We start from the raw sequence: 13,820 nt of genomic DNA on the forward strand, positions 1-13,820 counted from the left end.
TGCCACTTAGTTTCAACCTCACACCCACTGTAGCTCTTTAGAAACCTTCCAAATATTCAAAGCCATGTATTGTATTCTCTTATGTCTTTCCTTTTCAAGCTAACAATAACCTCAAAAAAATTCGGAGTAAGATAGATGTACAGGGACCAGGAAATTTATCCTATGAATAAAATCTCCTAAAGCATCATTTCAAAATAAAATACAGAGGACTGATATGCCTGAAATTTACTACACATAAACAAATCCTTTCTCAAACATTGAGAAGAATGGCAAAAACTTTCCTTAAATCCAAAGAAAATACAATTTTAAAAAGTAAAAATAATTTGATCAATTAACCACTCCAAATGTAGATATAAGAAATGCTTCAATAAAAGGAGGGCGCTATTTTGAAATGTGGATGACATCCATATGTGTGTAAATAAGGATCTGACTTCCCAGATAATGAGCTATCAGGTTATAATCAAAATACTAAAGGTGTTTTTCTAGCTTTAAGAAAGTTATTTTGACTTTATTTTTTTTTAAAGATTTTATTTATTTATTTGAGAGAGAGAGAGAGAGAGAGAATGAGAGATAGAGAGCACGAGAGGGAAGAGGGTCAGAGGGAGAAGCAGACTCCCCACTGAGCAGGGAGCCCGATGCGGGACTCGATCCCGGGACTCCAGGATCATGACCTGAGCCAAAGGCAGTCGCTTAACCAACTGAGCCACCCAGGCACCCAAGTTATTTTGACTTTAAATAAAAATTTAAAGTCTTATAAATGAAAAACACTATTATAGCATAAATTGTTAGAAAATAATTGATAATTTTCTCCAAAAATTATTAGAGACTAAAACTATGAGAACACAGAAGAACAAAATCAGAATTATTGAGGAAATCTTGGTTCTTAAATCATGTTTGAAACTTTGTAAAAGAGTATCTGAATAAATAATATGGTTCTTTTCTAGGACAGATCACCAGATCACAAAGATTCTATTTATATTAACATTTCATCATTTTCTTCAAATTGCAAAACATAAAAGCTATATACTTCTTTAATTTTCCTTTAAATTTTATTTATTTATTTGACAGAGAGAGAGAGAGAGAGAGAGAGAGAGAGAGAGAGAGGGCAAGCGGGAGAGCAGCAAAGGGAGAAGCAGATTCCCCGCTGAGTAGGGAGCCTGAGGTGGGGCTTGATCCCAGGACCCTGGGATCATGACCTGAGCAGAAAGCAGACATTTATGACTGAGGCACCCAGGCGCCCCAAGCTATATACTTCTAAATGTATTATAATACTAAAATAGCACATGGTCTCCAAGAAATTAAAATTACAAAATCATAGGAATATCAAGGAGGAAAAAAAGGTTACCATACAATGCCAAGATATGGAATTCAAGTCAAGGGATTAACTTATAGAAAATAAATTGCCTGTCTGGTACTTTATCTTTGGAAAATGGTTGGTGAGATTGTCACCGTATTTTAAATACATGTACCAAATGCATGGTTGCAGGTAGAACTCACTCTGGGATGCTCAGGTGAACACCACACCACCAGAAAGGCCAGCTGGTAAAATCAAATAAAATAGCATAAAAACTGCCTCTAGTCAGCTTCTAAGTTAATAAGCACAAGCAAATCATGAGTCAGTTATGAATCACTGTTAATTAAAAAAGAAAAGCAAAAACTTTGAGTGTAGAACGCAGGAATGTTAAAATCAAAAGGACAACACGAAAGTGCCTGGTAAATTATTTTTATGCTAATTGCCATAGTGCCTTGCATAGTTTTTGCCATGAATTTAGCAGCGTATCAAAATAATATACCAAATAACTGTAAACAATGAAATTCCCTTTCTATATATTAGAAAATAATTATGTATGGCCTTAGAAAATATTTACCTTTATAAGTCTCAGTTTTCTCACGTTTAAAATATGAATAATAAGGTTCAAAGATTAAATGAATTCACATATGTAAAACCTTATATATAATAAAAAGCTGTAATTATTTTTGATACTCAAGTAATGTTATCTATATATACCTATATTACAAATACAGATATAAATATACATAGGTTTATATGTACATGTAAATAGATAATTTATAGATCATTCAGGGAAAAAAACAACCAATCCTCAATATACCTAGAAAAATCAAAGGCAATTAAGGATTCAGTAGGTCCAAATTGCCTTAGCTCATCAAGTATGTAGTAGTAGATGCATAAACAGGACATTAGTTTGTTAATTAGTTCATTAAAAACTGAAGAGAAGGAGCACTCCCAAATACAGCTAACAAGGCCAAACATTACACAGATACTAAAGCCAGATAAGGACACTGCATAAAAATAAAATTACAGGCCAGTATTCCTGATGAATATAGATATAAAAATTCTAAACAGATATTAGCAAACCAAATTCAATGCCATATTAAATGGATCATACACAATGATCAAGTGGGATTTATCTCTAGGATGCAAGGATGGTTTAACATATGCAATCAACATGATACACCACATTAATAAAAGATAAAAATCATATGATCATCTCCATAGATATAGAAAAGGAATTTGACAAAATACAACATCATTTCATGATAAAAACTCGCAGCAAATTTGGTATAGAGGGAACGTACCTCAACACAGAAAAGACCATTTATGATAAGCCCACAGCTACCATCATACTCAAAGGTAAAAGGCTAAAACATTTTCCTCTATAGAAGTCCTAGCCAGGATAATCAGGCAAGAAAAAGAAATAAAAGGCATTCAAATCAGAAAAAAAAAAAAAAAGAGTGAAATTGTCTTTGTTTGCAGATGATATGACCTCAAATAGAAAATTCTAAAGACTTCACTAAGAAATTGTTAGGATTAATCAATGAATGCAGTAGTTTCAGGTATAAAATCAACACACAGAAAACAGTTGCAGTTCTATATACTAACAATAAAATATCTGAAAAAGAAAACAATCCCACTCACAACAGCACCAAAAACAATAAAATATTGAGCAGTACATTAAACCAATTAAGTTAAAGATCTGTATACCTGAAAAAATAAGACTTTGAAGAAAGAAAATGAAGAAGATACAAATAAATGGGAAAATACTGGATGTTCATGAATTGAAAGAATTAAAACTACTAAAAATCTGTTCTACCCAAAGCCATCTATAGATTCAATGCAATCTCCACAAGAATTTCAATGCAGGGGTGCCTGGCTGCTCAATCAGTGGAGTGTGCAAACCTTGATCTTGGGCTTATGAGTTTGAGCCCCATAACGGGTATAGAGATTACTTAAAAAAATAAAATTAAAAATAAATTTCAATGTGGTTTTTCACAGAAATAGAAAAAATAATCCTAAAATTTGTATGGAACTACAAAGACCTCAAATAGCCAAAGCAATCCTGAGAAAGAACAACAAAGTCGAAGGCATCACACTTCCTGATTTCAAGCTATACTGCAAGTCTATAAATCAAAACAGTATGGTACTGGCACAAAAACAGACACACAGACCAAGGAAATAGAGAACTCAGAAATAAACTTTCACGTATATGGTTAACTACTATTTGACAAGGGAACCAAGAATACTCAATGGCGAAAGGATTAAATAAATGGTGCTGGGAAAACTGGATAATCACATGCAGAAGAATGAAACTGTACCCTATCTTACAACACTCTTAAAAATTAACTCAAAATGGATTAAAGACTTAAATATAAGTTCTGAAACTGTAAAACCCCTAGAAGAAAGGATTGACACTGGTCATGGCCATGATTTTTTAGATGTGATACCAGAAACACAAGCAACGAAAGCAATTACATGGGACTACTACACCCAACTAAAAAGCTTCTCCACAGCAAAAGAAATAATCAACAAAATTAAAAGGCAACCTACAGCAGGGAGAAAACATTTGCAAACCATTTATCTAATAGTGAATTAGTATCCAAAATATATAAGGAACTCATACAACTCAATAACAACAACAACAAAGTTTAAAAATGGTTGGCATGGGGTGCCAAGGTGGCAGAGTCGGTTAGGCTTCTGACTCTTGGTTTCAGTTCAGGTTGTGATCTCAGGCTTGTGGGACTGAGCCCCATGTCGGGATCCACGCTCAGCACAGAGTCTGCTTATGACTCTGTCTCCCTCTACCCTTCTCCCCACCCACACTCATGCGCTTGCTAATAAATAAATAAATCTCTAAAAATGTTCAGCAGACCTGCATAGACATTTTTACAAAGAAGATGTACAAATGGCCAAAAGCTCAATGAAAAGATGGCAAACATCAGTAATCATCAGAAAATTCAAATCAAAACTGCAATGACATCATCCCACAACTATAAAATGGTTATCATCGAAAAGATAAGACATAACAAGGTGAGAATATAAAAAAAAAAAGGAACCCGTGTTCACTACTGATGGGAATGTAAATTGGTACCACCAATGTGAAAAATAGTATGGAGGTTCTACAAAAAACAAAAAAATAGAACTACCATCAGCAATCTCACTTCTGAGTATACATCCAAAGGAAATGAAAAAAGGATATCAAAGAGATATCTGTGTTCCCATGTTCACTGCATCGTTAATCACAATAGTCAAGATATAGAAACAATCCAAGTGTCCATCTATGGATAAATGGATAAAGTACATATAATATATGATGATATTATTCAGCCATGAGAAAAAAGGAAATCCTGCAATTTGCAACAACATGGATGGACGTTGACGGTATTATGCTAAGTGAAATAAGTCAGACAGAGAAAAGACAAATACTTTACGGTAACACATGTGAAATCTAAAAAAAAATGAATTCATAGAAACAAAGATGTTGATCAAAGGGTACAGATTTCTAGTTAGATTAATCATTTCTAAGGATCCAATGTGAATATACTTAACAATAGTGTATTATACACTTGAAAGTTGTTAAGAGAGTAAATCTTAAATGTTCCCAACACAGGAAAGTAATGGTAATTATGTGACATGATGGAGATATTAACTAATGCTATGGTGGTAATTATATAAAAACATATGTGTATCCGATCAATACATTGTACATTTTAAACTTACATTGTTATATGTCAGTTATATCTCAATAAAGCTGGAAGAAAAAAGACTAAGTATACATACATCAACTGCTAAAGATACATCAGTAGACTACAAAAGAGGAATTATAAACAGAAAACTTTCAAATTGGTATTACATAGTCATCAGATGAGAAGAGGGTGGGATAATTTTGAAAAATGTAAAACAATGACTACACTAGAGTTAGCAATACAGAGGATTCAGAGCAGTGTTTTTAATAGAATGAGCTATTTCTATCCTGTTCCTTCAGGCAGTAGAGCGCAGTGATAGAGGATCTGCAATCAGACAAACCTCAGTTGAATCCTGGCTTCACTCTGTAACCTTGACCAAATTACTTACTATCTCTATGCCTCAGTTTCCTCACTGTATAATAGAGATAACAAATAATGGCACCTACCTTGTTGGTTGGTTAGAAGGATTAAATGAGATAATGCACATCAATGTTTGGTACAATAAATGTTAGCTATTGTTACCTAATGAAAATCTTTTCTGTAGTTTCAGGCAAAATACTGGAAGACTTGGTGAGCATAAAAACATAGATATATAGGGGCGCCTGGGTGGCTCAGTTGTTAAGCGTCTGCCTTCAGCTCAGGTCATGATCCCGGGGCCCTGAAATCGAGCCCCGCATCAGGCTCCCTGCTCCGCAGGAAGCCTGCTTCTCACTCTCCCACTCCCCCTGCCTGTGTTCCCTCTCTCACTGGCCCTCTCTCTGTCAAATACATAAATAAAATCTTAAAAAAAATAGATATATACTAAAGATAACATAATGTACAGCCCATTCAAGTCAATGTAGATTTCATTATGATAGGAATATAAATTACTATAATCGTATTAATATTTGTTATTAATATTTGTTATTATTTAATTTCACTCATCTCAAACCATATTTCCTTAATAAATAAAATTTGGTCACTGGGTCAAACAGTAGTGGAAAAATACGGCTGATCCATTAAGAGTTAGTTCAGCAGTTCTTGAAATCTTTCCCTTACTGTGTCTAATTCAGAACCTTAAGAATGGTAGCTGCTAAAATGCCTTGCCTACGGTAGGTGCTCAATAAAGCTGAACCGAATTGGTTTTCTGGTAGCCCACCTGAAAAATGCTGTTTGAAATTTCTTTTACAAGTGACAAAGCACTTTATTCTACACCTTAAGACAAGGTCCAATAAATAGCATGATGGTTAAATTCATTGGTCTTGGAGACATAAAGACCTACATATGAATCCTGACTCCGTACAACATGACCCATGGCAAGTTAGTGTTTCTAAGCTTCTTTCTTTGTTTATGAAATTAGGATAATAAGAAAAAGAATGTATATGGCACAGTGCCTGCCATATGGAAAACATTCATTTAACAAGTGATTCATACCAACGTTTAGATAAATGAGCTTGAGAAAGATCAGTGCACTTAGACTTGTAGAAAATGTTTCAAATTTTGGTGTTAAAGCCTACACACATAGTTTTTCTCTCACAAATGAGAAAACACCTTAATATCAGCCCTAAAGACTCCATAGCAACTTACACATATTTTCAACCATATGGATCTTTTCTTCTGTTATAAACTATATTTAGCATATATAAAACTTTCATGTTGAAAACACTTTACAAGTAAGCAGGAATTCTTTTAGAGAATATAAAAATTTTTAGAAAATAAGTATACTCATGAAATGCATGTAAAATTTATGTAACAATTAAAATGAAAATCTATTTGCTTTGAGGAAAACTGTAATGTTCCTAAATTAACTGACTTTGTATTCTGCCATAACCTAAACTTGGCTGATGTATGTCTGTTCTGTGATGTGATATAGCTTCCAGAGGAAAATAAAAAATATAAGAGAAAATAATAAACTATTTGAAAATTCATATATCATAGTATTTTGATATTCTGGCATTTTATTACAAAAGGTATGTAAAACTATAGTGAGCTATGGAAATATTTATAACGTGATCATAAATCCAAAGACAGCAATTCACAAAAATGACAATTTTCAAACACTTAAAAAATATAGCTTATGCACCTATTTAGAAATGTACCTCAGACTTTTTACATAAAAGCATGACTAAAATTTTTCAAAAATATTTTTTATCTTGATTTTTCTCCACTAGTAGGAAATAAAAATGGTGATGGGAAAAAGTTTATTTTATCATAATAGTTTCCTTTTTTTCCTTTATCTTTTAAATAAAATTAGGAATTTTCAAATCACCTTTTCTTTGTGTATATTCTTATAGAAATAATACCAGAGGAGAAGTTCCTCTAAAATCAGCTATAGTTAAAATGGTGTGCCTCTGTGGCCAATTTTAATATATAGTTACCATTTCATAATAGCTCTTTATTGGAATTGGCTGACTAAAAGAATATAATTCTAAACTTCCAATTTTAGTTCATGCAAAGTTCAACAAATTTTTGACAATTCTTTTTCCCTAATAATGTTTCAGCTTTGGAAGTTACAATTAATTAAAAATTATACTTTTCTGTTACATATATATGAATATTGGTGTGTATATATGTATATATTCATATATACATATAGTTTCACCCAGTAATTTATGCAATCAAAAAAACCAAAACTCTTATTGGTAACATTTTTGGCTTACATTTTTCAGTATCTTTAATAATTCAAATAACAGGAAAAAAAGCACTTCTACTACTGTACTTACAGAAAAAGAAATGTATAAGAGAAAGTATGCACCGCAAAATTTCATAACATTTATTTTCTGATTTAGTTTCAAGTTTGCAATTAAATTTAACCAAAAAGAAAAATGTTAGAGAATTAAAGATATCAAAAGGCTTAAATTGAACCAAACAAATTTAAAAGCTCACTAACCCAAAGCATGCACTGCTCCTCTATGCCTGCTGGAGCTCTTGCTTGTTTTAATCACACGGACAGCACTTTCCTGGAACTGCAGCTCACAAAAATTTTCAAGAAATTTTGCCATTTCTTCTGTAATAGTATCCAGGTAAGTTTCTTTAATGAATTTCACTGTCGAGGTTGGAGCTAAAATTTCACGTAGTATGTTAAAATCCTCTTTTATCATTGAGTATAACTTAAGCATTGTACTTTGGTACCCATGAACCATGATGTCTAAATTTGATTCTCTGCTGTAAGAAGGAAAATAGTTCTGCAGAAGTTTAGCCAACAGTTTATTCTGTATGCTTTGGTACTTGATTATAACTTCTGATTCTGGATAAAGAAACAAGAGTTTTTGTATGCACTGATTTTTCAACCAAATCTTGTGCTGTGAATTGCTTATTTCATTATGGCTTTGTAATTTGTTCACTAAGAAGCGTCGAAGATGTAGTCTTATATTATCCCATATAGATTTTACATCCATAGAGGAATAATCTTCGACAGAATGAAGTGAAGTCCTAGAGAGGAAATGGAAAGATGCTCCACTTAGCAGTGATGGGAATGAAATGCTGCTCTGGCAGGAGAGGTCCCAAAGTAAATCCAGTATCATTTCTTCTTGATTTAGTTCACTCTTCAACAAATCTTGCTAATAAAAGTAAATTATAACATTAGAAATAGGATTAACTGTTAAGAGTAATAGGAAAAATGATTTCTACTGTCACACAATTTCACAGTAATTCAGGTCAATTTAGAATCAATACTCGAATGCTCTTGAAGTTTTGTTATGTTTTGTTTTTGCATTTGGAATGTAATCAATTCAGATATTTTACAAGGTTGGTTTTATGATCTGTTAAATTTTGTAAACCCAGATGATGAGCTATATTTTCAGTTAGCTTTCCAAACATAATCTAGTTTTCAGGCCTCATTGTTATCCATTCCCAATAGAACCTGAGCTGCAGCTTAAAAATTCTAAATAAAAACGTGTAGCAAAACATCGATTGAAATGTATTCCTCAGACAAAATAAATTCAAGATCATGCCCCTAAGTAATTCCTGGTAGAAAATTTTCATGCCCGAATGAGTACATCTATTCTTAGAGAACCCCAAATGAACATACAAAACAGAGACCTTTAAATACAGTATGTGCCCGAAGGTTACTAATAGTTGTCATCCTGAGAAATAAAATTTAATACATTTAAAGAGGTTAACTTCCATTTAAATTCCTTTTTGAGAGCCACGTTAAGAAGGATTTTACCTTGGAAACTAATCTGAGAATATTTCAGTTCTCTCCAAAAAGATAATAAGTCAATATGAGAAAAAATACTCTCAGAATCATTCCCCAAAAGATGATATGAAATTATTCCTTTATTCTTTCTGTGCTGACAGAAAACAATGGTAGGTATAATTATGAATAGTAAAGGGACAAAAAGTTACTTTCTTTTTGGACTTTATTACATGCACACATTCTCCTTACAGGCTGACTTTCCTAATTATGTCTCTTTCAGCTAATACTGAAATTAGTTCATATTCTCTGAGTAGCAACAAGCTGATTGTAAGAAAACTGGAAGCAAAATTCAAGTGGCATAAAATCAGGCTGGCTTTGAAATTTCTTACTGACAGAGATATCAGAGGTATTATCTGTGATTCAGAATTATAAACAACTTGTAGGCAAATTCCAGGAATTTGCTCTGTAGTCATTCTAAGCATTGTCATGTCCAATTTAGTGTTCTATCTGTAATAAATAGTATCCAATACCTATACAGCATTTTATTTTATAAAAAGCACTTTCCTATAAAGTCTCTGGCTTATTCATAATAAAAACTCTGTGACACAGATATTTAAAAACCCAATTTACAGATAAGGACACTAAGGTGCAACACATTTAAGTTACCTTCCAAATGTCACGTATAATAAAGCACAAAACCAAGAATGAATCCCTGGCTTCATTCTTCTCATTCATGTTCTTTCTACTAGACTCCAGAGAGCCACAAAGTGCACTGATCTTTCTGAAACTTCTCTCTCTCTCATCCCCTTCTATTTAGCTCTTTTGATACTTCTAGAAAAGAAATGTCTTTAGATAGAATTCAGAACGCCAGCATTATGGTAATTCTATGAAACAACCAAGTCATATAAGTGTCTCCATCTTGGGTTTCTTTTAATCAGTCTAAAATGGTAAATATTTGATCAAGCAACATTTAAAGAATAATAGGTTACAAAAGGTTTAAGACACGTGTTTGGTATGACTACTTAAATTTAAGAATAACGTCAGTATAACTGCCATAAGGAGGACCTCTGTTTCTTATTTAAGTACTTAGATAATTAATAAAAATTTTTCTATTTAAAAAAAGAGAGCTATGAAAAATGGCTGTCAAGATTGACATTTTTAGCATGTAAAAACTTGATAATAAGGTCATTTTAATCTGAATCTATTTCAATAATATGGTTCTTTCCTCAAAATAACATGATCAATTATGTAAGAAAACCTAGGTCTGAAACAACCCTATCAGTCTAATGAATTTGAGCAAAACTAAAGCGGCCTTTGCCCTGCAGTGAATAGAGAATGACTTATGTGTGACAGATTAAAAGATAATTAAAAGCTTTTGCTTTTAATTAAATGAGAAAGCATTATTACATCAATATTAATGAAATTCAATACACATGGCTCTTAATAGAAATAAAAGGAATAACTATATCCATATTTATTCTTCAGGGCTGCACCTTCAAGAGATATTGGGTGAGAGGATTTTCTTAAAAGAATAAGGCTTCAGGGCGCACAGTCTTCCTTTCTCTTCTTTTTATTACTTTGCAAACATTAAAGAGACATCTGCAATAATAATGATAGCCAAGAACTTTCCATCTGACTCTGTCATCCTCAGCCATCTACAACCTCAAGATATTTTCCACATCTGCCTTAGTCAATGTTTGATGTTTAGACAAAAACAGTGCCTTTTTTCCTCCCAAATTAAATTAAAACCATAGCTAGAGACCTACTGCTTTCTAACAATTGTGCTGTTTCTCTGGGAAACTGTTGTTGCAAGCTAGCTACCCCTTGTAGAGGCAGGTGTAATAAAGTAAGCATTCTCACTGAAGGCTACAAACACATCCTTCACATAGAGAGTGGGCAGTATCAAAGAATGACCCATGTAATAATTCTCCATCAATTAATAGTGGTCTTGTAGGAATTACTGCCTTGATTGAAAAAAAAACTGGGTATGCCTGCAGCTTGGGAAGGTAGGGAATGGTAGACAAGGCTACTTAAAAGACACAATCAATGGCGATCTTTTTATGCTTAATAATAAGCACAGAGAAGAGTAGTTGTGAAGGACAGAAAACACAATAAATATGAACTTTTCTGGTAGACAATGTGTGTGCTACATATCAATCAACACATTCTGGAATTATAATATTTAATCTCCTTTTCTATAAAAACTACATTTTATTGATACAACTCATTGTAAAAGGTAAAGACAACAGCTCACTAGATTCCACTGGGGATATATAAGCAAAACAAAAGCCCAACCCCTAGATATGGCAGGCTAACATGATCACTAAAATAAATATTTACAGAGAGAAACTGAATGAATTGTATTCCTGTTCACCCACCCCTCTTGGCTAAAAAACAAAGATTATTTTTTTTTACCAGTGTTTTGAAGAATTTTATCAAATCTCCATGGGGAATGGACGTTGACTTGGATGGGTTATAGTTATAGTTATCTAGCCATTCAAGACAGTCAGTTGTTGTTCGCAGCTGCACATCTGGACATTGTTTGTTAACTTCATACTGTATTTCTTTAATGCAATATTCTATGCTATAAAAAAGAAAAGAAAAAATTATTTTGTTAGGAAATAGGTAATGGTTCCATCTCATAACATTACAGGCCCTGAGATGTTTATATGTGCTACCTGGTTGCATACAATTTACAAAATTATGAAACATTTTTATAATATAAAAACAATAACAAAGAGACTACATATTTTCATTCATAACTGAAAACAGAATGCTCAGATTTCCTGGCAGTTTCCTTTCAAATACGATGAAGGAAATATAAAATATCTAGCTACTCTTGAGATGAATTAGAAATCATTCTGTGTTAAAACAAAAATCAAGCATGGATGCAATGAAATAATGGTCCTCTTGACAGGCGGTAGATAGAAGGCAGAGATAAAATACTCTTTAAAAATACTCTTGATGACTGATGATCATAAACATACATTGTCTACTAATAGGTGAATGACTATAAATTATGGAAAACTTCAATCAATGGAACATTAAAATGTCACAAAGCAGTTACAAAAAGCTTGCATTTTCAAAAATTGTAAAAGACAGATACATGCTACATATACACTGTTATGACACCCAAGTATCTTTTCTTGCTACAGAACTCCACTCCAAAAAATAAAAACAAAAACATACTAAACATTGCATATTTAAAAAAAAAAAAAGACTGGAAGGAAATGAAACAAAAGCTTAATAGCAATTATCTTTGGGTAATGAAATGTGATGTTTTAAATTTTACTCTTCAATAATTTTCCAAATTTTTAGAAGGTATATTATACTCTTACCAAAAAAATAAAATAAATAAATAAGAACAGGAGAAACTTGCCCAATTGAATCTTCCAATACATATCTGTTTTAAAAATTATATGCAAAGTACCCTTAGTTCCGATACTAAATGGATATACTATGTTATTTTAATTTTCACATAAAAATCTGTGGATTTATGATTATAAATCTGTGTGGGGTAAACTGATGACTTTAAGCAGTCTGTCATCTGTGGAGCCACATGGATATGACATATTACTACCACCTGATGGCAGCATATCTAAACTGCAAGAAAGCTTATAAACAGGGAAATTCTTTTGAAGCTGAATGCCCTCATCCAAAATTGACAGCTATGCATTTGCTCCTTAATGGTATTAAGAAGTATCTGTTGCTAAAAAGCTTACTACTGTTTTCGAAAATATCATTGCTATTAATTATATATTCCATATGACAGAATTATTGAAGCTCTGGAAACTAAGTTCTGATTATTAAAACTGATGTCATATGAATGACTCTTCAAAATTCATCAGGTGTGAGTTGCCTATAAAACATACACTAAACTTTAAGGAAGGCTTTTGAAGGAGACTTATGAGCATGAGTGAATTCAAACTGAATTACCTTGAAACAAATACATTTTGAGAATTAAAGAGCCTTTTCATGAAAACAAAGAACTTACAAGAAAAATAATACCTCCTTAGGCCACAGGGCATGCAATTTCCTGATGGGACAGTCTTATTCAGGAATACCAGTTCTAAGTCTGACTTGAAATTGGCATATATTTTTTTAACTTATGTAAGCACATCTATGGACTGAGAAACATGATACCCGAAGCATACACCTTGACTCTAGGGACCCTTTATCAAAGGTCTTTATTACAGCATCCTCATGTGGCTCATTCAATGAAACCTAATAGATTACAGCAATGTGAACTGGAAAGGCTCATTGCTGAGTCTACCTAAATCTGTTTCAATCAGGACTCAGCTTTTAGTCTAATCTCTAACATCTGAATCTGGGTAGAGGCCAATAACTACAACTTATAAATAGGGTAAAGCCTTCAGAGGGCCAGATATTTTTAGTAATTTGTCCAAACACTGATAAAGGGACTGAGCAGTTGCATTTCAGACAACCTCCCTCACTGTCACAAACCAAGACTGGTGAGCTGGCTTTTAAAATCACAGATTTTTGTCACAAAATTTTAAATGTCAGAACTCCTGATTTTGTTTTTAGTTGGCTACATATCTTGTCACTCTGCCTTTCACCACTGTCTATATACCTTGCTCTAAAAGAGCAATAGTTTGAAGTCTAGAGATTTATTGCCCAATTACTATACAAAGGTATTATTTTTAAAATTTAAGATGAGGGGTGCCTGGGTGGCTTGGTCGTTAAGTGTCTGCCTTCGGCT

At 32.9% G+C, this 13,820-nt stretch overlaps 1 protein-coding gene across 6 annotated transcripts in view; it reads right to left on the reverse strand.

The window, feature by feature from the left end:
- Positions 1-13,820, reverse strand: part of KIAA0825 (KIAA0825 ortholog) — a 414,781-nt gene that overhangs the window by 336,837 nt on the left and 64,124 nt on the right. For all 6 annotated transcript variants that reach the window (XM_035727666.1, XM_035727664.1, XM_027605650.2 and 3 more), the window contains 2 exons: positions 11,516-11,684; positions 7,853-8,522 (listed from right to left, as the gene is read on the reverse strand). In XM_035727666.1, the coding sequence (XP_035583559.1) occupies positions 7,853-8,522; positions 11,516-11,684 (839 nt within the window). The remainder of the gene's footprint in view (positions 1-7,852; positions 8,523-11,515; positions 11,685-13,820) is intronic.

Source organism: Zalophus californianus, chromosome 5 (genome assembly GCF_009762305.2).
Source record: "Zalophus californianus isolate mZalCal1 chromosome 5, mZalCal1.pri.v2, whole genome shotgun sequence".
Taxonomy (NCBI): domain Eukaryota; kingdom Metazoa; phylum Chordata; class Mammalia; order Carnivora; family Otariidae; genus Zalophus; species Zalophus californianus.